General features: G+C 41.2%; 1 protein-coding gene across 1 annotated transcript in view; it reads right to left on the bottom strand.

The window, feature by feature from the left end:
• Window positions 1–24,488, bottom strand: part of ESYT3 (extended synaptotagmin 3) — a 51,728-nt gene that overhangs the window by 20,783 nt on the left and 6,457 nt on the right. The window contains exons 2-9 of the mRNA XM_061608983.1: window positions 21,120–21,161; window positions 19,576–19,710; window positions 17,699–17,775; window positions 7,751–7,817; window positions 7,553–7,642; window positions 4,342–4,397; window positions 2,557–2,677; window positions 634–807 (exon numbers count right to left, since the gene is read on the bottom strand). Coding sequence (XP_061464967.1) covers window positions 634–807; window positions 2,557–2,677; window positions 4,342–4,397; window positions 7,553–7,642; window positions 7,751–7,817; window positions 17,699–17,775; window positions 19,576–19,710; window positions 21,120–21,161 — 762 coding nt within the window. The remainder of the gene's footprint in view (window positions 1–633; window positions 808–2,556; window positions 2,678–4,341; window positions 4,398–7,552; window positions 7,643–7,750; window positions 7,818–17,698; window positions 17,776–19,575; window positions 19,711–21,119; window positions 21,162–24,488) is intronic.

The raw sequence follows: 24,488 nt of genomic DNA, 5'->3' as shown, positions 1-24,488 counted from the left end.
TGCCAAGCGTAATCCTGCTGCAGAAGTTGGAAAGCAGAAATGCCTTAGTGCCCTGTCCTTCCTTCCACCCACTCAGGATGATAAATTAAAATCTATCATGTAGCTCCGGAATGGAGAACCTTTTTCAGCCCGAGGCCTGCATTCTTTTCCTGACAACCTTTCAGGGGCCACAAGCCAGTGGTGGGTGGGGCAAGAAGCAGGCCAAGCAGTTAAAGTAAAATATAGCTCATAGACACACTCCTTCATATTCTCCATCCAGGCAAGCAAGAAGCATGATCAGAATTCAAAGATATGTTTCAGCAAAGAAGAGACACTCAAGGCAAAGCATGGCTAGTAGGGGTGTAGCTGGTGGTCTGGCCTGAGAATAATCCCAAGGGCCAGACAGAGAGGCTTGGAGGGCCACACTTGGCCCCCAGGCTTGAGATTCCCCACCCTGATATAGCTTACTGAGGACGAAATTTCTCTCCACAGCATTGTTACATTGTTGAGGCAAACAACTAGTGAAATATGTTACAAAGAACTTTCCCCCTTTACTCATATAAAGCAAAAGCCTTCTTATCAAGAGTTCCAATCGAAACACCCAGCAGTTTGCACCCTGCTTATGCTAAACAAGAGTTCAAGCAGGAGCATCACCTCAAACATTTCATTCCAGATGGGATTCAAGTTTCTTTGTATTGTCTTGCTTCGGAACTGCACCAGGCCAACCCGAAGAAGAGCGTAAGGGTCCGACTTTCCCCTGATTGCCCCAAGGAAATTGTCCTTTTGGACAAGATTTTCAGCTTCTAGTAGGTACACTCTTATTACTCCCTTGGAGAGAAAACACACACAGAGTAACATTAAAAAAACCCATTACTTATAAGTGTCCACTAGATGCCTACATTATAAAATGTTATGCTTAAGAAAGCACTATAACTATAACAGTAAGAACAATGTCTACTGTCTATCGTGACAGAAAACAGTTAATGAAATTTGACAAGCATATGCTTTTTAATTTTTACTAAAATAATCCATCAGAGGCATTCTGTATTTCTTGTTGACTCATCCCCAGCCTGCCATGTTCTCCGTTTGTACCTGCCAATGAGGAAATAATCAGGCAGCGGGTAAAAGCAAATCATTGTAACTTCCTTGAATCAAAGAAGGAGGAAATGCTGGAAGAATACACATTTTATGTGCTTGACTTATGAATAATCCTTGTCAGTGTGTACTGGGGCAAAGTAGAACGCATCATGTCTACAAGTGTAATGCTGTAGTCCTATGAAACAAAAAAGTGAATCTGAATCAACTGCAGCAGGAATGACCAATGTAGCACCCCCCAGATGTTGTTGTGCTACAACTTCCATCATCCTTGTCCATTAGCCACATTGTTGGGGACTGATGGGGGTTGGAGTCCAACATTTTATTATTATTATTATACCTTGGAGCCCAAGGTGGCATCTGGAAAGCACCATATTTGCTACCTCTGAGCTACAGTCTATATCCAAGATTGATGCATATTCTTCCATTAGGCCTCCTGTAGTCAACCTGTTAAACTATGTCCCGTCTTTATTGAACATTTGTTCTAATTCGTTTATAGGGCAGTGATATAACAATGAGAATACATCCTGACCTGGTTGTGTGGTGTTAACATGTCTTGCCTTTATTAACTCATCCCATACTTTTCAATACCTTTCTCCATCACTTTCAAATAGCAAAAGTTTGTTTTTTTAAAAAGTGGATTTGTTGTGCTAGGGGGGTGGAGTGCTTTAATCCACTTTAATTGCATGAAACTAAAGTTTCAGTATTTGCTTGAATACCTCACACAAAAATCTGGAGGTACCCTTAGCCCCAACACACAATCCACATTTTAAGTGGTTTTGTCTGCCACTCAGAATTAAAGGGAGCCCTGAAAACTATATTTCACTAATCCTTTGTATGCCCAAAAAACCTCCCAACTAAGAAGCTGTTCACCTTAGCTCCCAACCCCACCCAGGAGAAGTCCTATGAAATCTTGGAAGGGGATATAGAAGAGAGATATTGGCAAGTCTCCAACAACTATTACTCCAGATAATTGAGTGAGTGTGGAAGTCATAGCTCTGCCTCTGCTGCACTGATTCAGATAAGGACTTGCTGTAAGCTTGTTATCCCACCTTCTGGCCTTACCAACGTACAACAAGGCAGGTGAGGGGCACATCCAGATTGACACTATTTTTGAGTGGGATTCATTTACACCCTGGTAAACTCTGGTGGTACAATTAAAGCCAATTTGGAACTCTTGCAAAACAAACCCACCTTCACCAAAGATTGGACTTTTTGCGATATGGAGCAGTGTGAAGTGTTGGATAACACTCACTTTGACGCAACTGCCATTTAGCCCGCAAACAAATCTGAGTGAATGCTCATGAAATAGCCAACACTGCCTAATCTCTAAGCAAACAAATCAGGACAAATACTTATTAAACAGGTCAACAAGAAGTGACCTGGGCAAACAAGTCAGAGGACAACAACACTAATTTGTTTAAAGAGTGCTTTTTCCTATACTTTGAGCCAAGTCTTAAGAGTATTACAAACATAACTCACGTATGGGATAGGGAACTTCAAGTTAGCAATGTTAATGTCCTTTTTCAGTGGGATAGTGAGTCTGTTTGGCAACACCAACCGTGCAGCTATGAGATCTTGAATTAAGGAATCTGACAAGACACTGCAACAAGAAGGGGGGGTGGAAGCATGTTTATTTATTTATTTAAATGTTTTGTACAACAGATATGCTTAATTTAGACCTATCAAGGATGCATCCCCTGGGTTATTTATGGTAGACCAAAGAGTTCAAAATGACCCATCAGGCTCAATGCCACAAAGTTCTGAAAGCAAGCACCCAGCAGCAGCATGACTGCCTTGCCACATATAATGCAAAAGAGAAGGATGTGTGTGCATCCTAGTTTAGTCTGACATGCTTGGGACTTTTCATTTCAGCAGGAAAAAGTCACGTTAGCCCATGCTGGAGGACCTCTAGAGCAGTCTTTGCCAACTGGGTACCCTCCAGATGTTATTGGACTCCAACTCCCTCTAGTCCCAGCCAGCATGGCTAATGGAATCCAACAACATCTAGAGGACAGCAAGGTAGTGAAGAGCAAAGGAATAATTTAAGACAAGCTTACTTACAGATATGCAGATATTCCTGTATTAATTATAGCCCTACCTTACTAATGACAAATAAAAAGTGAAAATGTTGTCTCACTATAAGCAAGACATTTTTGACTACGTATTTCACATAATCACCATGAGATGCATTTTTTAAGCATTTATCTTTTTTTGGGGGGGGGGGTGGAAAATTCAACCTTCATTAGAACCTTGTGCTATTCCAGTGGTTGCAGTTTCCAACCAAACCTTCTTTGCCACTAAAGTAATAAGGGGCAATAAAATAAAAGCCAGCTTTTATAAGGAGCCTTTACAGAAGCAAAAGTAAACTGCTTTAGTGGATATTATCTCAGAGCTCCTTAAAATATCTGCAGAATCAATTGTAGAACAGAAGCACAATTCTAGTTCAGCTTGAACAATCCTCTTCACTCAGTTCCAAATTTGCATTAGATATACTCTCTCTTTTTTAAAGAACTACATAGAACTAGATAAAATGTCCTAAGGTGTCTTATAATAAATAATAATAAATTTAATTTATGTGTCGCCTATCTGGCCAATGGCCACTCTAGGCGACGTACATATGGTAAAATACAGCAAAATACAATACAATAAAATACAATATAACAATATAAATTATAAATTATAATAACAACAATACAGGGTAGGAGGCATTTCTAACTTCTTTCTAACTAGTCAAAGTGAACATGGATGTTGTTAAAACCACAGCAAATATAAGGTTTTAATGGGTTAAATTAAATTTCCCATGTAAATTATTTTCCTATGTTTAGCATCTGACATCAATTTGGCTCAGCTGCAGGACTTTTGCAAGCTTTTTACCATGCATTATAGACTCATTATAACAAACTCTCATAGAGCCAAACATGTGAATGCATGCAACATTAAATGAGAGAAAAGACACAAAGCAAGATAATAAATCCCACAATTGCAATTGTGGAAAAATAAAATCTGCACAATGACTTATCTTCCCCACCTTTTGTGGATTTTTCACATATATAATCTGCTGGGATGTCCAACAGCGCCAGAGAAAATCCATGTGATGGTCAGTGAGACACTCCACATACTTATAGCCACCGCTATGGAACAACTGTCATGCAGAAGTTTTTTAAAATGTCCCTCATTTGGAGATTGTAATGTGTGTGAACTGGTTTCAACAGAACTCTGATATCTGACACATCATTTTCCTTTAGCTACAAATATTTCCCTTACCTAATGCCTGGAACATCTAACAGGTTGGTCAGTCCTGCCCAACTGACTTCCAAGTGCTATATTAAAAGAGAGAGAGATACCACAAATTTAGCCACTGAAACAAATATATATATCCTACACCAATTGGCAGTGTCTACACCAATTGGCAGTGGTTGTTTTCCTCTAACCCTACCTGCAGATCCTAGGGATTGAACCAGGGACTTTTTGCACGGAAATCATGTGGTCTACCATGGAGAAAACCAATAGCACTGAGTATCTTGAATGCAGTGAAAATTGTCCAAGATCCATCAAGCACTTGAAATCTCCCTGTAAACATTCTTTCCATTTGTGTCTAAGTCAAGTGGCATTTCAGTTTAGTATGACAGTTGTGTGGCAGTTCCAAGTGAACTCAGATTACTCACAAACACTGAAACCTTGGAGAGTCATGCGGTCATTTCTAACTCATGTCTATTATAAAAACATTATGTCTGCTACCATGAGTTCCACAAGCAAAGAATTAATACACAGCATGGCAGTCTCAGGGCAACAATGTGCTTGGAAGGAGATGAACAAGCAAGGCCTCACTACACTTCCTTTGCTAGAGGCCGCCTGCCATACTGTTGAGATACGTCCTATGTAATTGCTATGCAAGGTAGAGATACGTCCTATGTAATTGCTATGCAAGGTACACACATGCTCAGCACATGCCAACTTTCTAAAACTCAATTAGGCATGCCTGTGTTAAGGGTGGTAGTTTACAGTACAGGGTTTTCAAACAGTAAATGCCATCCCCAAAGCCAACAATGTGAGTTGGAAATTGGTTAATTTCTTAGGCCAGGGGTGGGGAACCTGTGGTCCTCCAGATGTTGCTGGACTCCAACTCCCAAAATACCCAGCCATCATGACCAATAGTAAGGGATAATGGAAATTAGAGTCCAGCAACATCTGGAGGGCCACCAGTTCACCACTCCTGGCCTAAGTAATTAACCAATTCCAGAACTCACATTGCCGGCTTTAGTCGAAGGCATTTTACTTTTCCAATAGGGAACAATAAAGGCCCAGGAGAAGAACATAAGCATCCTTCTCAGGACCAGCCCTACTACCCAGGAGGATTAAGTGACCTATTTCAGGTGGCGCCATGAAAGGGAAATAGATGAAGGCAGGAACTAGTGTCTGAATGGAGCAGTCAAGACTTTTAAAAATGTTTTTCCCTAGCTGTGGCTAGGGACACCATTTGGGCATTTGGTTCAAAAAGTTTTGATAAGCAATGATCTTTCTGAGACTAAGCAAAATGAGAACAAGGCTGAATGATTTAATGAGATCATTATGAGATCAGAGGCTATAACTCTATTCACATTTACCGGGGACTAAGCCCCATTCAGCACACTGGTATTTACCTCTGAGAAATGTGTGTAAGATTGTGCTATACCTTATACTGTCCCCTCCACACCTTGCACCTTTTAAAAAAAAATTTTGTCACCTTTTCCACAATGCAGTGAAACTGCTTATTGGCATTTGGAAAAGGACTGCAGATTACCTTTATTTTGTGCCTCCTTGAATTGTAAGGGCACATCCCTCAGCCAGATTGCTATTGTGATTAAAACTTACCTTTCACACAAAGATTTTCACTCAAAGGTTTGCTGCCCCAGTGGAGCAGGAGAACCACCACCTTCAACAGCAACACAACTCCTAAACCAGCCTTTCCCAACTAGTGGGCCACTAGATGTCATTGGACCGCAATTCCCATCTTTCCTGACCATTGGCAATGCTGGCTGAGGCTGATGGGAGATGTGGTCCAACAACATCTGGTGGCCCACTAGTTGGGAAAGGCTGTCCTAAACATTGTTGCCATGCTTGAAAATATCCATTGGTCTGGGTGACCACCAGCAGCAAATAAGAAATTAGCTCCAAATGACCAGAGAGCCAAGCTGTTGTGAGCCAGAAGAAGAGTGATTCTTTTTTTAAAATTTCCCTTCCCATTATTGACTACCAGGCTAATAATGTGCCATGAGTCACTTCACAGATATGTGAAGACACAAGGGTTATTAACATTGCTATGGATGAATTAACTTCTGTGGACTTATTAGCAAAGCTTATAGAACCTCATACAACCTATGGATTGGATGCCACAGGTTTGGCTATATTGGAAAATATTACACCAGCTGCATGGCAGGTTGATGAGATGGTGCTTTGTGTCTCTGTCCTATCTCAGGGTGACCCTACAGAAAGGGAGTGGGCAGCTTGATGAACAGAGAAAGTTCGACCTCAGGACAAATTGTGTGCATTTAAAGTCACACACATCTTGAGCACCATTTCAACTAATACAGGAGGCTAGATAGTTACCTCTACTTAGACGTACTGGCTATTTTTATAGCTTCATTGCTGGTATTAACACTTAGCTTTATTAGTAATATATTAGCAATCTCCCCTTTTAATAGAAGTTCTTTGTTTGAAAGTGTTGTTTAGATAAAAGAGGCACTCTTCTGAGCTATATCTGTTCACATCAAGCTGCTCACTCACTTTCTGGAGGGTCACACTAGGGTAGGACAGAGACTCAAAAAACCATCTCATCTACCTGCCATATAATGGCTGCAATATTTCTGGATATAGCCAAAATGTAGACTTTGCTGGAATAGACAAACTTGCATGTTCCCTTATAAAAAGGGAGATGTTCCCTTTAAGGGATATTTGGGAAATATCCCATGTACATGTTTACCATGATGTAACTTCCTAATGGGTGGGATTAGTTACCTGGCTTCCTCCTCCTTTGTCCTGGGGATTCCTGCATAATCTCCATTACTGAGCTTTTTACCTCTGGGAGAGACCGCATGGCAGATGCTCTCCTGAGAGCATCACTACCAAAGACTAAAATGGACTAAGACTTCTACTTTTTCTTTCATCTAAGCTAGAGCCTATGTTTCCTGAACATATGAAAGGTCGTGAGTAAATATTCTTTATCTTTTTACCTAACAAGACTCTGTGTGTGAGTTATTTGACTAACTAGTACGTCTGTGGGAAAGGCGTGGACTGGTTTATATTCTCACTCTGCTGCTTGCATTTATATCTCTGCTAAGGAATAGGACCACAAAACCATTTCCTATTTCATTTTATATTTTTTAAAATACCAAACAGACTTCAGATGGTCAGCATTCTTAATTCCATTAGGGAAGCTAGTGACACACACAAACTGACCAATATGTAGGTTCCAGACTAGAATTCATAATCGACTTACAGGTTTCTGGATGAAAAACATGGTTACAGCACCAATGAAAGGTGCATGTGTCAGTAGGGGCTCTAGTATTACTCGTAATGTTCCGTACAGCTGCAAAAGAGAAGGAAACAGTATTTAGTTCACTGCCAGGTAAAGAAAAAAAGGTAATGTATGAAGCATTTCACAGTGTTTAATAAGTACAAGTTGTATTGTACACACCTGGATTCCTTTCACCCCTATTTTGAACTTGGACAATTCCATGTGGATTTCACAGTCACCTATATAACTGAGAAAGAGTTCAAATTAGAATGTCTCCAACCTGCATGGAAAATAAGTGATTACAAAATCAACAAGAAAATCCCATTGCAAGCTTCTTCAATAATTAAGAGATTCTCCAAGCAAATACATTTTGTAAGGTTTCCAAACAAATACCTCTTATAGTTTGCTCACCCGTTTTAGGAAGCAGGCAACTGCTTAGAAAAGAAAACCTATGACTCAGGTATGTTCTATTGCCTACTAGCATACTTCTTAAAAAACAGTTTTCTCCCCCCCCCCGACTTATCTTAAAAAGCAAAGAACATCTACAAGCAACTTAACTTCTAAACAAGCATGGGTCTTAAAATTAGCGTTCCTTTTGCCATTTGCCAGGGTCAGGGGTTGACAAGCAAGTTGCATATAATTTTCCTCCTCTTTCGGAAAAGACTAACCAAAGCAGTATTTGTACAAGATTAGTCCCACCTCCTACTTCATAGCTTTAGATCAGATGAACAATTAGTATGGCAAAGGCTCATAAGGTTAACCAGTGTCTAAGGCTGCAATCCTATGCACATTTGCTGCCCTGGGATCCTTCTGGGAGGAAGGGCAGGATATAAATGTAAAAATAAATAAGTAAATTAAAAATTTACTCTAATGTTCCCACTGAATTCAATGAGGTTTGCATGTGAAAAGATATGCACAGGATCAAGCTGTAAAATCTTGTGTTCCAGTATTTGCAGCTGTGCAAGACTAGAACAGAGGGAGACCTGAACTATTCAGATTTTATGTCCAGCACTGAAAGAAGCTTTGAAATTCAACCCCTGCTTTAGAATAGGAAACAAATGAGGAATCGGTGGCATTCCAGATGTTTCTGGACCCCATGTTCTATCAGATCCTGCCAGTATGGCCAGTGATCAGGATGATTGGAAATGGAGTCCAGCAACAAGAGGGAGAGCCAAAGGCTCCTCATTCCTGGAAAAAGACAACAGCTATAGGCTATTGGAGACAAAAGTACAAACGACTACTGAGAAATTTTGTAGGGGGGTTACAACAGAAACAGTGGTTTGCACGTAAAACCCTAGCAGGTTTTCAAGATGATCATCAGCTAACTAAAATATCTGATCTTAACTCAAATCCAGCATTTAATATATTTGCTCATACTTTCATACTGCTTCAGGAAACCGTTTCAGAAAACTGTTGTGTGTCTGCTGATAAGTGTCCCCTGCTGCCGAATAAAGTAGCAAACTGATTTTGTTATCACCACCACATAGGGTGCTGTGGCTTCCAAACATCAGATTCAAGACAGACATGTGTGAAGACCTGAGTTGGGGGACTGCGTACACTGTGCTAACAGGTCTGAGAACTCAAAGTACAAGGGCATAATAAATATGTTTAGTTGCCTTAAAATCACACCAATACTACATTTTCAGCCTTCATTGAAGATAATCCATGTGTCCCTTTTGAATTGAAAAGTACACGTTTAATGCCCAGCTACTCCTATAGCCTATATCAGTGGTTCCCAGTCTTTATGAATACAGGACCCCCTTTGTAACTTCAAATATTCTTAAAGCCCCCACATGCTAATTGTTGTAATTTTAGCCTGTTAATTGAAAAAATACATAATAAAGTGTTAAATAATATCACTTTTTTATTCATCACAACAAATATGATGATGATATTTTTTACCTACCCTTCACCAGAAGTTCCCAGGGCAGATTACAGCAATATAAACAACTTTTAACAAATTTTGGAGGAAATGAAAGGAAGAAGATAAAAGGAAACCACCCAGAGTGGTAAACAGAGCCTGGTTGATGCCAGGGCATTTGGACTTTGGTTTTAAGTGTTCCATATGTATATAATGATGCCTCATCTTCAGCACTTGGCTCAGGAAGCTCCATAATTTGTCTATCAACAGATGAAACCTTCCTCATAATTTTATTTCCATACTAGAAAAAGTTTAATTTAATTTATATTTAATTTCTGCCTGCCACACAGTTGTTAAAGGCACAAGAGCCTTGGTCTCCTCCAGTGCCAACCCTAAACCACGAAAAGAACTGAAGTTAAGAGTAAAAACAACAAAATTTGGGCAACTTAACATTTTAAAATAAAAAATATTGAAAATGAGCATATACAACTGTATAAAAACACACTCAAAGCCTTGATAAACAATAAAAATACACTGAGCATGTGCAATTTCACATCTCAGAACTTACTTTACACATAATTTTTTTGCTCATTTACTGCCTTGGGCTGCCACTAACTCTCAGCCTAAACTACCTCATATGGCTGTTGTGAAGATATAGAAGACAATTAAAATGGCTGCAAAAGGAGACTGGCTGCAGTCTCCACTAACTCCACTTACTTGGGAGTAAGCTCCACTGAATTATATAGGACTTACCTCTGAATAGGCCTTGTTAGGATTGCAGCCTAAGTCCTTGTATTATACACATAAATTTTTACTCCCTTTAACCCCAGAATGATGCATCTTTGTACTATGAAGCCCCATCCACGCTCACCACCATTAAAAAAAAGTAGTATGGCTTCAAAGCTTCAACAGAATCTTAATCTGGTCTGATACTGCAATTTGATTTACCTGGGAGTAAACCCATTAAATATGAGAGTTACTTCTGAGTAGACATGTATATTGTAAGTTAATCATAATTTTTTAATGAGCAAGGAGACATTCCAGGGCTCTGTCCCATTACTTCCTTAAGCAGGTGGCTCCCTCCCGGGGTCCCTCTGTCTCTACAGCCAGAGCCAGTCAGCTGGACTGATCTTCTCTCACTGCCACTGACAAAAGAGGGGGGGGGAGCGCTGGAGCTCAAATAAGCTCAGCCGGCCCCTTCTCTTGATTTATTCATACCGTACACGACTTGCTTGCGTGCCTTGCTGCTCAGCTCTTTGTCGGGGGGGGGGGATACCGACTGTGCTGGCGGCTGGAAAGAAGGAAGGAAGGAAGGGGAGGTGGAGGTGGCTGCCTGCTAGGGATGGGGTTTGCTGCCTAGTTCCAATCCACTTGTGTTCCAATTGCATCCCGATTGCTTTGGCACTTCCTAATCTGATCTGCTGTGTGGTTTTTTGATGATTCGATCCACAGTGGGGTGTTTTTTTGGTGGCGAAAAAATTCATAATGTTTAACATAAATGCTTACGTAAATTATCACGGTGTTCCATGTGGTTTTTTTCCTATTTACATATCAACGAGGCAGATAATCACCTTTGTCTCTTGCCTTGGGCTAACTGATGTGCTGCTTAATGATGCCCCTCCCTTTTGCTATACTTGAATTAGTTTGTCAGCAGCACGGCAACATCATCCCCACCACAGCTAATACCACCTTGTATTTTTACACACACACTCTCACTCTCTCCCCCTCCCCTCTCTCTCACACTCACACTCACACTCACAGAGAGAGAGAGAGAGAGAGAGAGAGACCCTGATGAACTGAGGACAGTAGCAATGAAAGCGGGGTGGGGATGGGGCAAGTCGCGTGGGTCAGTCTCTCTCATCATCATCATCATCATGTTTCCCATGCAAGAAAATGGAGATTCAGAATGCTCTGAGCTGTCTTGTTTGAAAAATATATAGCGGAGGGCAGGGCAGGCAGCCAATATTTTTTGCATCATATGGTGATAAAGCATTTTTTCATAATATATAATGGACAAAAGGCGATCGTTATCACACCTACAGTGTTACGAATGCAGCAACTGAGGAAATTACAAAGATTATTACATAAAATAGGAGGAAAAATTAAAAAACAAAAATCCATGTGAATTGCAGCCACGGCTACAAAATCCGTGCTGATTACAGCTGCATCCTGCTGCAAGAAAGCAGTGCTGGTCCGGAAAGACAGTGGACTGTCAAATTCAGTCAGAATCCAGTACTACGTCCGATTTAGCGGATATTCTCCCTCATCCCTACTGTGTGCACATGCAGTGCAGTCTCACAAGTGGGTTGTGCACAGACCAGCAATTAATTAACTTTTAAAATTAATAATTCTCGGCTCTTTGTGACCCCCCTGGGATGACGTCCCAACTTCCAGGTTGGGAACTACTGGCTTATATCATCCATCCATAGCATACAAGAATGCCACAAGCAGCCAGAGAGGCACACCAAAGCAAACTCAATATCCAAAGCTCACATGTCACAGTATCTCCAGAGAGTCAATCTAAACTTGCATTTCCTGTGTGATCGGTATCCACGTGCACCTCTTTCCCAGTTTCAAAAGGCTCAGCATGGATGTCACATCCTGCTCTATACCAAACTGGTTCTTTGAGTTAACATGATAACATGCTTATTCAACTCCTGCAACTCTCATTCGCTAATGTGTGTGGAGCCCTTTTCAAAGATACAGCGTCACGTTGTGAAAGCCAACAAGAGTTAAGAGCTACATTTCCCACACTGCCCAATTTGACAAATTCAGTGGAAGAACATTTGCGCAGCCAGCCTGCCTACCAGCCAAAGACTAACTTTCTTGTGCTTCAAGATGTTTTTCACTGGATCGTTAAAACAAAAACAATGTGTACATAATATTTTCAGGATGCATATATATACTTCTACTGCCAAAACCAGATAGAGGCAAATATGTATGAGGAACATTTAGATTACAAGGAAGCCTTAGGGTCATCTCACACACTGACAGCAGAACCCCACACGATGGGTTCAATATTTAGTGTTTAGTTCTTTCTAAGCTAGTCTGTAACTGATTACATATCTTCTTCCTCCCCAGCCTTGTTTTATACCCCAGAAGCCTTTTGTGAAGAATCTCAATTGGCCTTGTTTCTCTGAAGTGTGCTTCCATATTATGTAAGCAACAACAAAATGATGTGTAGATAAGGCACTCACTGCAATATTGCAGGATGCAACTGCTAAACATTTAACCGTACACCTGCGCCTACTTTTAAAGTTGAGATGGTCCTCAATCTAGCTCTGGACAACTTGCCTGTAGCAATCATGCACTCAGGAACCTTTGAACCCTGAACCCCTGAAAAGAAAACATTCTACTGTCAAGAGTGTATCATTACCACAGTTAAGCTTCAGTGGAAGCAGCTGAGGGCCATAGTTGTTTTTAAGTCTCCTAGGTACTGGATGACGATGTGGGGGGAAGCATCACAGAAATCAAGAAGGGGGAAAGAATTTGGGGTAAGGATGTAGTAGAAGAGGGGCTAGTGGTGCTTGATGAGTTCTAAAACCTGAAATAGTGTTGCCAGATGTTTTCTACAGGAACTGACAACTGAATTATGTTTATAGAACTGCAGAATCAGCTTATAAATTGGATGGAGAGGGGGAGGTGCATGGCATACCAGATGCTGCAGGAAGCATAAAGGGACCAAGAAAGGAAGGTTTATTAAGATGGAAAATGCTGTGCTGCTAGCAGCTAATGGTTATTATGAGCAAATGCAGAGGGAAAGAAAACAGCAAGATGCTCTTGCCTTTCCCATAGCAAGTAGCTATAAGGAATGAATGACTCCGACAGACAGACAGCAGTAGTCTTCCCCTATGTCTGATAAATAAACCAGCTGGACGTTTCCCCATTCCTGCAAGCAGCAGACAGCAAAGTGGAGAGGGAACACAGAGACTAGCAAAAAGCAACATCAGGTGGTGTGTTTTCTTTCACTTTACTGGGAAAGACAGTAGCAGACAATTTAGGGTCTCTGTGTTTGGTGGCAGCCACACATTCTCCAGCATCTACTTCCAGCCTCCTCTGCCATGCTGAATTTCAGGGAAACCTCCCTACTTGTTTCAACACCTAATGCCTTGGTGCTAAAGCTGTAACATGACATTTTCCACTATTAGATTTTTTTGAGGAAGCAAATTACATTTTGGGGGCCCTTGCCTCACTAACAAGGCACATTTAAACCCCAGTAGCACAAACAGACCAGTCAGTGGTGGTGGCAGAAGCAAAAGCTGAGCCAAGCAGAGCCACGCAGTGAGATAGGAAGAAGGGGGAATGTGGTAGAAATACTGGGTTGGCACAGTTTCTCCTGAGAAGAAAAAGATTTACAGATTTTGCTGGTCACAGGGGTATGACAGTGAACCAATGCCTATTCACAGATTTAATTAGCTCTGTATTTCTGAAACTACTTCCTATGTCACAGAACAAGATACATTCTTTTAAATTTGTCATGGGTTGCTCATACATTGTAGTCTCTTAGGTACATATATGAGTCACTTCAGAAACATTAGAATTGCTCTGATGTCCAAGTGAATTAAGCTCACAAATGCCTCATTTGGGAAGACAGCATAGCATAGCCTTTAGGCAGGGGGAGGTAGCCAACTCTCCACAGAGTAGAACCAATCCCACCCGAAAGCAGCCACATTTGCACTGAGTGCCAAATTTAAAAAGGGCTGAATGCCAGCCAGGGCTACAAAGGAACAACTGGGAACGTATTCTAAGGTTCCGAATTGTTCAGCTGTGAGGAACAAGTAACTGCGGGTAGCCAACCCAAAACAGCCTCACAGGTTACATTCAGCGCTGTTTAGATTTGGCACTGAATGCAAACTGCACTGCTTTTGGCAGGGATCAGAAGCTCCAGATGGAAGCTAGCCTGCCCCAAAGGCATCAGGGCTTGCACTTGGCACCAAGTTTAAAGAGTGTCGAATGTTAGCCAATGCTGCAAAGGAAGACATGAGAGGCACACTCTAAGGCTTCCAGTTGTTCAGCTGTGGCTTTCTCTCTCCCACGCCTGATGTCAGGTGAGTGACAGGCAGTAGCAGATGGCATGCTGGGATGCTGCTGCCCACCTGACCCTTAGTCAGTCACATTGCTGCTGTTTGCTGGAAGATACCAGGGAAGGGGTGAGGCAGCCATGAGATGGGCACCATGCAAACACACCAGTGGAGCCAATGTGGTGCTCCTGCCGGTGCATTTGCACCACACCAAACTCCCCAGCACCTTGCAGTGAGCAGAGGCGACTCAACCAACTGGAAGTCAGGTCTTTCCCTCCACCACACCGTCTCAGTGAAGCTTGTGGGCGCCACACACAAAACACTAATGTTCTGCCAAATGGAGGGAAATACGTTGTGTCAAGAGCTGCAGAAGTTATTATCCCATTTAGACTACCAATGTGCATATTTTACTTCTTCCAAAGCAGATTACACTGAGTGGGTAAAATTATATCATGCATGTAACTAGCCTTCCAAGTAGTTACAGTTTTATCAGTTTTAGCCATGATGATCAGATCACATTAGTAACAGACAGAGCCAAGATATAAATTATGTTGTCATGTGATCACCAATGTAATGCAATTTTGCGTAACCCAAGAAGTGCTGCAAATTATGTTATGTAGTTTTAAGAAATGTTAATTTCAGCAGGGTAACTTTCATGAATGATTCACTTCCATAAAAATCAGTCATGAGCAGCAATAAAATTAACACTAAGTACCCTGCTTGCAGGCTTCCCATAGGTATCCAGATGGCCAGTGTGAGAACATAATGTTGGATTAGATGGGCCTCTTACGGCTTTTCTTACAATTGACTGTCAATACTACACCATCAGACTTGTCTGTGCTAATTTCTAAACCAACACAGGCAAAATTGTAGTATGAACAACAGTTTTAAGAAAAGTTAAAAATAAAATCTGGAAACAGATGAACCAACAAATGTTAAACCAAAACAGGGATGGTTTGTGATGGTTTGTGAACAATATCACACTTGCAAAATCTATCCCTTCTTTTTTAAGATCTCTCAGCCCTTCGCAAAAGGTGCAAACTGTATGCAAGGAGGTGGAATGAGGGAATACGCATGCACTGCCAAAGCAAACAGGCCAAACCTCTCACTCCACCTTAGCTACATAGAATTGACTTTTTACCTGGGGCAGAACGTCCATCCACATTCTGCTGCACCTGGCTCTGTATAACTATGCACAATGAGAGCTGGATCGGGAATGAAGAAGTCCTGCCCTACTGTACCAGCATGCAATGAAATCACCAGTGTAGTACAGCAAGATGACACAGCACATTTCCCTGGTAACCTGGGCAACAAAAGATGTGTTCCTCTCTCCCTTTGCCATTCAGAGTAAGGGCAATGGAAGTCTTTGTTTGCCCCAAGTCATGTCATCAGGTAACCAAATAATTTTATTCAATACACAATCTCCAACTGGTTGAGATCATGCAGTGAAGAAGCCTTTCAAGCAATGCAACATGCCCCCAAAATAGCAGATTATTGAAAGAATTACTGTGGGAAACGTGCTCTAGACCCTCTTTTTCACCACCCTACCTTATTTTCCTTCTCTCCCCCAACAGCAATTTCACATCAAAAAGCAAACCTCACAAGAATTCAGCATAGCACTAGAACCTACCAACCACCAACAGTTTGTTGATAAGAAATTCTTCCCCACATTTAACCAGCTTAGCTTTATTTGCGATATGATTCACTGAATGGAATTCATGGAGCATTTTCTACATTACAGGTGTAAACAGAAGATTCCAGCTGTTCCCGCTTTTCTTGGAACCATAGAAATGATTTGACAGCTACTCCCAATTCACAAGGCAAGGCAACATTTTCCAAGGTGCCCAACTGGATAAGCTGGTTTTTCTGTCCATTTGAATCCTCCCTCTACTGGGACTATTCCTTAATACTACTTTAGCAGGTGAACTCACCGCAGTATCCTCTGTGAGTCATAAAGAGGATTGTGGATGCCAGCCGAGCAAAATTGGTCTATTTGCAATGGAAAGCTACCTCCATACTCAAACCCTATCTGGGAAGACATCTCTTTTCACAAGCACACCCGGAGGGCAAATAACTGTTCCATTTTTTAAAAAAACTAAATGCATTCCCTTCCTAAACCATTTCAAAAATACATCTTAGAAAGATCTGGTTTGAACATGGTAGCATCACACAATACTATGCCAAAAGCTGCTTTGCTGGATTCTGCAGTTTTATGGATGCACAATGCTTGATAACATGCAAACATAATAAATACCACAGATGAAAGAGGATTACACAAGTAAAGCTGCCCTAAATCATTAAGAAGCAAGAGGTTTTTGAGACCAACTATATTGTAGCATCACTTTACTTTGCTCTAGGAGACCAAGGGAACATCCAAACTAGCATTTTTGTTGCAACTTTAAAGCCTATTTTCATAATCACAAGGGCTAGAAACTTAGAGAGAAAGCTGAGATAGTTGAAGGATTCAGCATCCTGGCAAACCTAAAATTGTGTGTGTGTTCTGCACTTATGCATAATATGCATAACAACCTGCTTATGAGCTTTCAAAAGATATTATCCACATATCTTCAAGTCTTTCTCAGTTTCTCAAAAACCACATCAACTTACTGGTTTTGAGGCTGCTGTTTATAAATTCATCATGCTCTAAATGCAGCCACATCAGACAGCCAGTCATCTACAGACAGCATCATGAAAAAACCTTGGCTACAGCTTATGGTTAATGAGGAGAGAGCTCAACCACAAGCCCCGGTTTGGACGACATAGTAAGCCAAACAGTGGCTTCGCATGAATAAGTGTTAAAAAGAGAGAAGTGAGAGGGAGAAAGAGACCGAGGAGGACATTTGTGAGGTTCTGGTAAGCCACAGGCACAAAACAGGCTACCAAGACACTTGTAGCTGCCACCTGCCCTTGTTATCTTTTAGCAAAATAGGAACAGGACTATGCGCGAGCATGGAAATAGCAGCAGGCATCACAAACTCCGCATTCATTAGAATAATAATAATACATTTCTTAATGAGCTCAGCATTTCCCCCAAACTATTTTCAAGCATGTATCTGTGTCAAGAGACATGTCCTTCTCTTGGAGGCCAAGGAGGAGGACGTAAATCACCACCGAAAGAACTGTTCCTTGCAAAGCAATTCTATCAGGTGCCTGAATCAGCTCACTGACTTTCAATGAGTGTTGCATTGTGATATCAGAGAATTTTCTATGATAAACTATAGTGGAAAAAATGCGATATTGTACTACCATATTTGCAAGTCCAGGATCACTTGTCTTCTATCAACTTCTTTGGTATAGGCCTTTACTCCTTTGATTTTAGGGCACTGTAAGCAGACAAGACAAGACACACAGCAATGTTATTGGCGACTATGATGACTAGCATACCTAAAAAAGCTTCAAATGCCTTGGGAGGCAAATAAGAATGCTTAAATATCAGGCAAGACCCACCACAATCCCAGAGGAAACAGGAAAAGAAAACAAGGGCTTGTATCCAATGCAGAACTAAATAAGTGTTCTGTTATCACAAGGATTTCTGCTTGCACAAAGAACTCCACCCCCCTTTCCTCCTCACTAAATCTGTTCTACGGGCTCCCTCAATTCTCTGAAGCAGATTGGGGGGAGTGCGGGGTACACAGGGGAAAGAAGAGGGGGGAAGTCCCACTGCACAAATGGAAATCCTTGCACTGACAACACACATTTTTTGCATACCACCCTAGGAGTGGGAGTGCAAGGCTATAGGATATTTAAATTTTTATACAGTTTTAATGTGTATTTTTGTATGTTGTAAACTGCTGTTTTTATGAATAGTGGTATATAGATAGTTTTAGAAAAAAATACAATAGTAGACAACTTATCTTCTACATCCTGTCTTCTGCTAACATGTTGATGTTTGAATCAGAATGCAACAAGGCATCCCAAACTGACAATCCCTCCCAGAGAAGAACAATTCTGATATCTAATCATGCTGCTAAAGAAAAATCAACACAGAGCCAAATATTTTGATTAGTCCAACAAGTTGTTACAATTTTAACAAAGGCTGGCTGTTTACACTTGAGTGTTTATTATCTAGTTATTGCATTTGTATCCCTCCCAGAAAGAGCCCAAGGCAGCAAACAAAAACACTAAAAACACTCTAAAACATCATAAGAACAGAGTTTAAAACATATTAAAATAAAACATCTTTAAAAACATTTTTTTTAAAAAGCTTTAAAAACATATTAAAAAGCAATTCCAGGACATACACAGACTGGAATAAGGTCTCAACTTAAAAGGCTTGTTGAAAGAGGAAGGTCTTCAGTAGGTGCTGAAAAGATAACAGAGATGGCGCCTGTCTAATATTTAAGGGGAGGGAATTCCAAAGGGTAGGTGCCACTATACTAAAGGTCTGCTTCCTACGTTGGACGGATAAGATGGTATTTGCAGGAGGCCCTCACCTGCAGAGCATAGTGATCAACTGGGTATATGAGGGATAAGATGGTCTTTCAGGTATCCTGGTCCCAAGCTATATAGGGTTTTGTGCACCAAAACCAGAACCTTGAACTTAGCCCAGTAGCCAATGGGCAGCCAGTGCAATTCTTTCAGCAGTGGGATGACACATTGGCGATACCCTGCCCCAGTGAGCAGTTGCACTGCCACATTTTGCACCAGTTGCAGCTTCTGGACCAACCACAAGGGCAGCCTCACATAGAGCACATTACAGTAATCCAACCTGTAAGTTACCAGTGCGTGGACAACAGTGGCCAGGCTATGTCAGTCCAGAAATGGCAGCAGCTGTCTTACCAGCCAAAGTTGGTAAAAGGTACTCCTAGCTACTAGTGACAAAGATGGATCCAGGAGCACCCCCAGAATAAAGGGCTAAAGACCAGGAACAAAGCATCACACGCACTTAGAAAAGACAGAGGGATGACTTCTCAAATTTTGTCCCTTTCTGACATTGCAAACACAGACTACTTGAGAGGAATCAAGATATTTGAAACAGAGTGGGGGAAGGGAGGAGGAATTATCTTACAAAAATGGTTCACTGAAGTTACTTCAGTTTAGAACATTATACTGTCCTTGCCTTGCAAGCCACCCACCCCAAAATCAATTAGCTTTGGTTTTCACTCCCAATGTCTTCATCTTACCTTATCTCCAAAGTGGACTTTAGTGAACGTACATGTTTTCAAATGCACATGCTTTGCTCTGATTTTTGGTTCAAGGACTTCCTTAAACGTTTTTTCCATAACTGCCCCAAAGTATGGCCAGGCCTGTTCAAGAACCTAAATACAGCATAATATAGACTTAGAAAAAGTGAGAGAAGCTTTATATCATACAACAAAATTACTAATACTGTTTCAAATATTTAAAGATAGCAAGCAGACAAACCAGCTTGGCTTTTACTTTCTAATAAAAAAAAAAATCAGATTCTAGCAGGAATGGTAAGTGGAGAGGTGCCTGTGCACACCTGGCGTTCTAGCAGCAGAATCACTGCTAGTTGCTGGAAGAGACAGAGGAGAGGAGGAGGTGGCAGACAGGAGGGCACTGTGCGAGTACATCAGTGCCACCCTTCCTCACTGACTACTCCTGGATTCTAGAAGAAAGGCAGGAAACACATCCATCTCCAAGGATTACACTAAAAATACACAGAGGATATGCCATCCAAAACTAGCATGGCCTAGTGGCCAGTGATGCTTATTGTTGTTCATAAACTTATGTAGAGCGTTTTCTGCGGTCTGTCTGAAAAGTAGTATATAAATGACACAAAGAAAAATAAGAGGAACTGCATCTCAAAACAAGAGGACAAAGGAAGATATAAATTTGCATAAGATTTACATGCATTAATTTATGTCTTTAAGATGCAAATTTAGAAATAAATACAGTATTTTAAATTTGTTGTTATGTGCTTTCAAGTCGATTACGACTTATGGCGACCCTATGAATCAGTGACCTCCAAAAGCATCTGTCATGAATCACCCTGTTCAGATTTTGTAAGTTTAGGTCTGTGGCTTCCTCAATGGAATCAATCCATCTCTTGTTTGGTCTTCCTCTTTTTCTACTCCCTTCTGTTTTTCCCAGCATTATTGTCTTTTCTAGTGAATCATCACAGCACAGTGGGAAGACTGATCAGTTGACCTGGGTGCCTGCTCAGTCTAGTGTCCAGATAATGAGCAAGACCTTTGGTCTCCCTTCTTATAGTTCTTTACATTTAAACCAGGTTTGGACTTGACAGATCTTCAAACAGACAACAACCCCCTGTACATTGCCACCCATTCAGAAGCTCCATATGCACTATCAACTGTATTCAGGAGAAGAAGAAGAAGTTTATTGCTTACAGCTCGTAGGCCACCACAAATACATGTAAACATCATATAAACAACAGAAACAACCCAATACAAACACCAGGAGTCTTGCTAAAAACACATAAAAAGTTAAAAGTTAAAATATGTATTCAGGAGGATTTACAAGGACAGGTGCCAGCGTCTTTTCTTTAGCTAAATAAAGACTTTGATCACCCATCTTCAAGCCCTATAGTTCACAGTTATGCCCAGCACAAGTATTTAACCCATCCACTTACTAGAGCAAATGTGTTTACTATCTGGATATTTATATGTCACGTTACAAAGCTAGCATTAGAGCAGAGACAGTTCAATCAAATATATTTGTCTTGTCTCAATGTTCAGTGCCTTACCTTGTTCAGCCACTCTACCCGTTCAACATCAGGGAAGTGAACCTAGCAAGCAAGAGCAAACAAAAAGGTGAACTCACTTTGCTAAATGAATTATAGACAAGATACAAGGAAGATGACTGGATTATGAAAAGACCAATGGGAAGCTGCAGTGCATAGCACAATTGTGAGGTTCTTTCAACATGAAATATTCCACTGATTTGTGTGTTTGCCTATTTATTAACTAGTTTTCAGGCTAGCTTGTGCAAATGTAGTTACTGTATGTTCATGAGTATTGTTTTGGGCTCCCCTTCCCCAACAGTGCAAATTAAATTTGCTGGGTCAACAATGAACATAAATAGCATTCTTGGCAATACACTCAACAGACAGTATGTAGATACAGAAGCAAGCTCGCAGGCAATATCAGATTCTCAGTAACCAATAGTGTAGTAGCAAATTCAAAAGTGCAGGGTCCCTTCATGATAGTCACGCCACAACCCCTCACACCCATGACCCCTTTTCCTCTTTCCCTTGTCTCCCTTGCTCTCCTTGTGGTATCATGAGTCCACACTCCACTACAACAGATTCTCTAGCAGCCAGTCATCATGAAAGGAGAGTCTCTGTATTAGCTACTGAGAAGAGTCTTCTTAGTGGCTGACTTGCCTCCTTTCACTCTGATTGGCTCCAACACAAAAGGACAGGGACTCTTCTCAGTGGTGTACAAGCTTTGCACTGTTATTGTTGTTTAAGCTAGAAGAGCATTCAAAAACCTGAAGCTTCAGTCTGAATATGTACGGTCCAGGATGGACTCAAAACTATTTATTAATATTTGATTTGGCTTTAAGAACTATGAATTCTCCATTTGAAGATTTCCTCAGACACAGGAACTTCTGACTCCCAAGTTCCTCACACTACAGCAAACCTTGCTGCTGTAGTCCTTGGTCAAATGTAAAATTCTTCATAGCATGCATTGTTCACCAGATACATGTTAATCTGAGACAGTTACTGCTGACCCAAGATACTCAGAGCACAATCTAACCATGTCTACTCAGAATTTAAGACCTACTGAGATCAGTGGAGCTTATTCCCAGGTAAGTGGGGTTGCAGCCTCAGCAATCTGCTTCTATAGAAGCACAGGTGGAAGAGTCTCAACTTAGAACAAAAAACAGTTTTATTATTACTCAGAAATGGTACTGCACACACTTCCAAAGCACAACCCTTGGATTCTGTAAAGTCAGAATGATTAAGCAGTGGAAGATACAGGAACTCTGCCCAAGACTCAAGAACACTGCTGCCTGTCAGAGTTGACAAAACTAAACTAGATGGAACAATAGTTTGGTCTGATAAAAAGCAGCTTCATGCCTATGAATTAGTTAGCATCTTTCACTGAGTGTGGAGGGTTCTTGGCATCTATGAATTCAAGCATAAAGGTTTTCTGGCACACTTTTCTTCAAACAAGAATTTGCCTTTTCTACAAGCCAACACACATGACTTTAAAATTATCTACTCTTCAAATGCCCAGGACTTTTAGAAAGAAGCTATGATAGTTAAGTCCAATATATAAAGTAGATTTACCTTCGGTTATGATGCTTTGGAATTCATCTCCTGCCCTGAAGAAATTACTTTGGTCTTTACTAATCTGCATGTACCTTATTGGACATCATTCCCACTACTTTAAGCTAGGCCGGTGACTAAATTCTACAAGTGCAGCATCCTCTAGTCAGCATCAAGGTTATATCCTACAGTGGCTTTGCCCCAATGAAAAAGCATTTCCAGCCACACAAAGGCACCCAATTTTAATCAATCCCCCTTAATGACTGCTGCCTTCCATGCCTGCAATGGGATCCCCAACTCTCAAAAGCAGATTTTTTTTTTTGAAAGGCTGCTGAAGCGGGTATGAGTGATTAGCAAAAATCAGCTACTCCACCTTGTGTGAGCAGAAGTGCAGACTGCTAATGCAAAGCCACCACTGAATACAACCTAAAGCTCTTTCTTGCCAATGATATGAATGTTACAGTAGAACCAAGTTTACAGGTGTAAACAGAAAGGGTAGCATTGCTCTCCGATAAAAACAAAATGTTCTTCACCTTGACAGCTTCCTCTTTGTTAACACAGCAGCAGATGCCACAATATGCAAACAACTGAGCTGGAGCAGTTGCAGGAAGCAAAATCAAATGCTACTGTCAGAACAAAAAATCCAGAAATTTAGGAGCAAACTAGGTAGCTGCCTTATTCCAAGTCAAACGATTGGTTCATCCAGTTCTGTATGGTCTCCACTGACTAATAAAGGGTCTTTTCCAGCTCTACCTGCAGATACAAGGGACTGAACCCTGGGGCCTTCTGCATGCCAAGCAGATGTTCTTCCATTAAGCTACTGTCCTTCTACCTCAGAGCGAGACCCTGAAGCTGCAATCTAATACTCCCAAGAAAGTGAGCAAGTATCACTGAATACAGCGGGACTTACTTCTGAGTAAACATACACAGGCTTTTCATACATCCACAGGCAAAAAGTAGACCAGGATTTACTGGTAGATGCCTGAGCGATTAGCTGTAGATTGGGACTCACTACGGGTATTGGGAATCAGAAACCCAGTAATTTGACAATAGGAAGTAAAATTGCAGAAAGAAACAAAATCTGCTGGTTTATATCAATTACTTCACTCTCGGCCTCAGAGTTCCTCCCTGTAAAATAAGAATATTAACTGGTTGCCTTTGGCCAGGTCTTTATGAACTCTGCTGGACAGGTTAGAGTTTGGAGTTAGAATCTGTGAGCTGTTGTAATTCCAATGAAGGCTTGATTTGTACTTGTATACGCAGGTCATCCCAGTGTATGGCTCATGGAGGGCCAGCCCAAGATGTTTCCCCCCAAATCCATGAAAAAAACAAATCAGACTGGCAGTTAAATCTTGATTTAACACTAGCAATGGGACAATGTCCCACACTGCAGCTGACAGCAGCCTAACTTAAGTGGTGCAATGTAAGCCACGCGGCACATGCAACTCTGTCCATTCCCTGCACCTCATCATCTGCCTTGCTCTACCTAATGGCAGAGCCAGCCTTAGCTTGTGGAGTGGAGAAGGTAATTGGCTCCATCCTCTAAACTACCATTTTGCATTTGCCCCCAGTGCCACCTAAATGTTGTTTTCTGTGCAGCTGTGTACAGCTAAGAAGCCTAACCAGCTATCCGCTGCAAACTGGACTGATCTAGCTATCATATCCTTTGCTAGTGCACAATATAGGCATTTTAATCCGGTTGAGGATTTTACAGTTGCCCATGTATTTTATGTACAAAGCAATGGGCTCTAAAAATAAAGAGTTCTCTGACAATTCCAGTGCAGCAGTTGAAGCTAGCCAGATGATTGATGGGTTCAAGAGTTTATTTCTTGTGGATTC

This window comes from Rhineura floridana, chromosome 2 (assembly GCF_030035675.1).
Source record: "Rhineura floridana isolate rRhiFlo1 chromosome 2, rRhiFlo1.hap2, whole genome shotgun sequence".
In the NCBI taxonomy this organism is placed as follows: Eukaryota; Metazoa; Chordata; class Lepidosauria; order Squamata; family Rhineuridae; genus Rhineura; species Rhineura floridana.
Note: the sequence above shows the minus strand (reverse complement) of the source record. Positions and strands in the feature narration are given on the sequence as shown.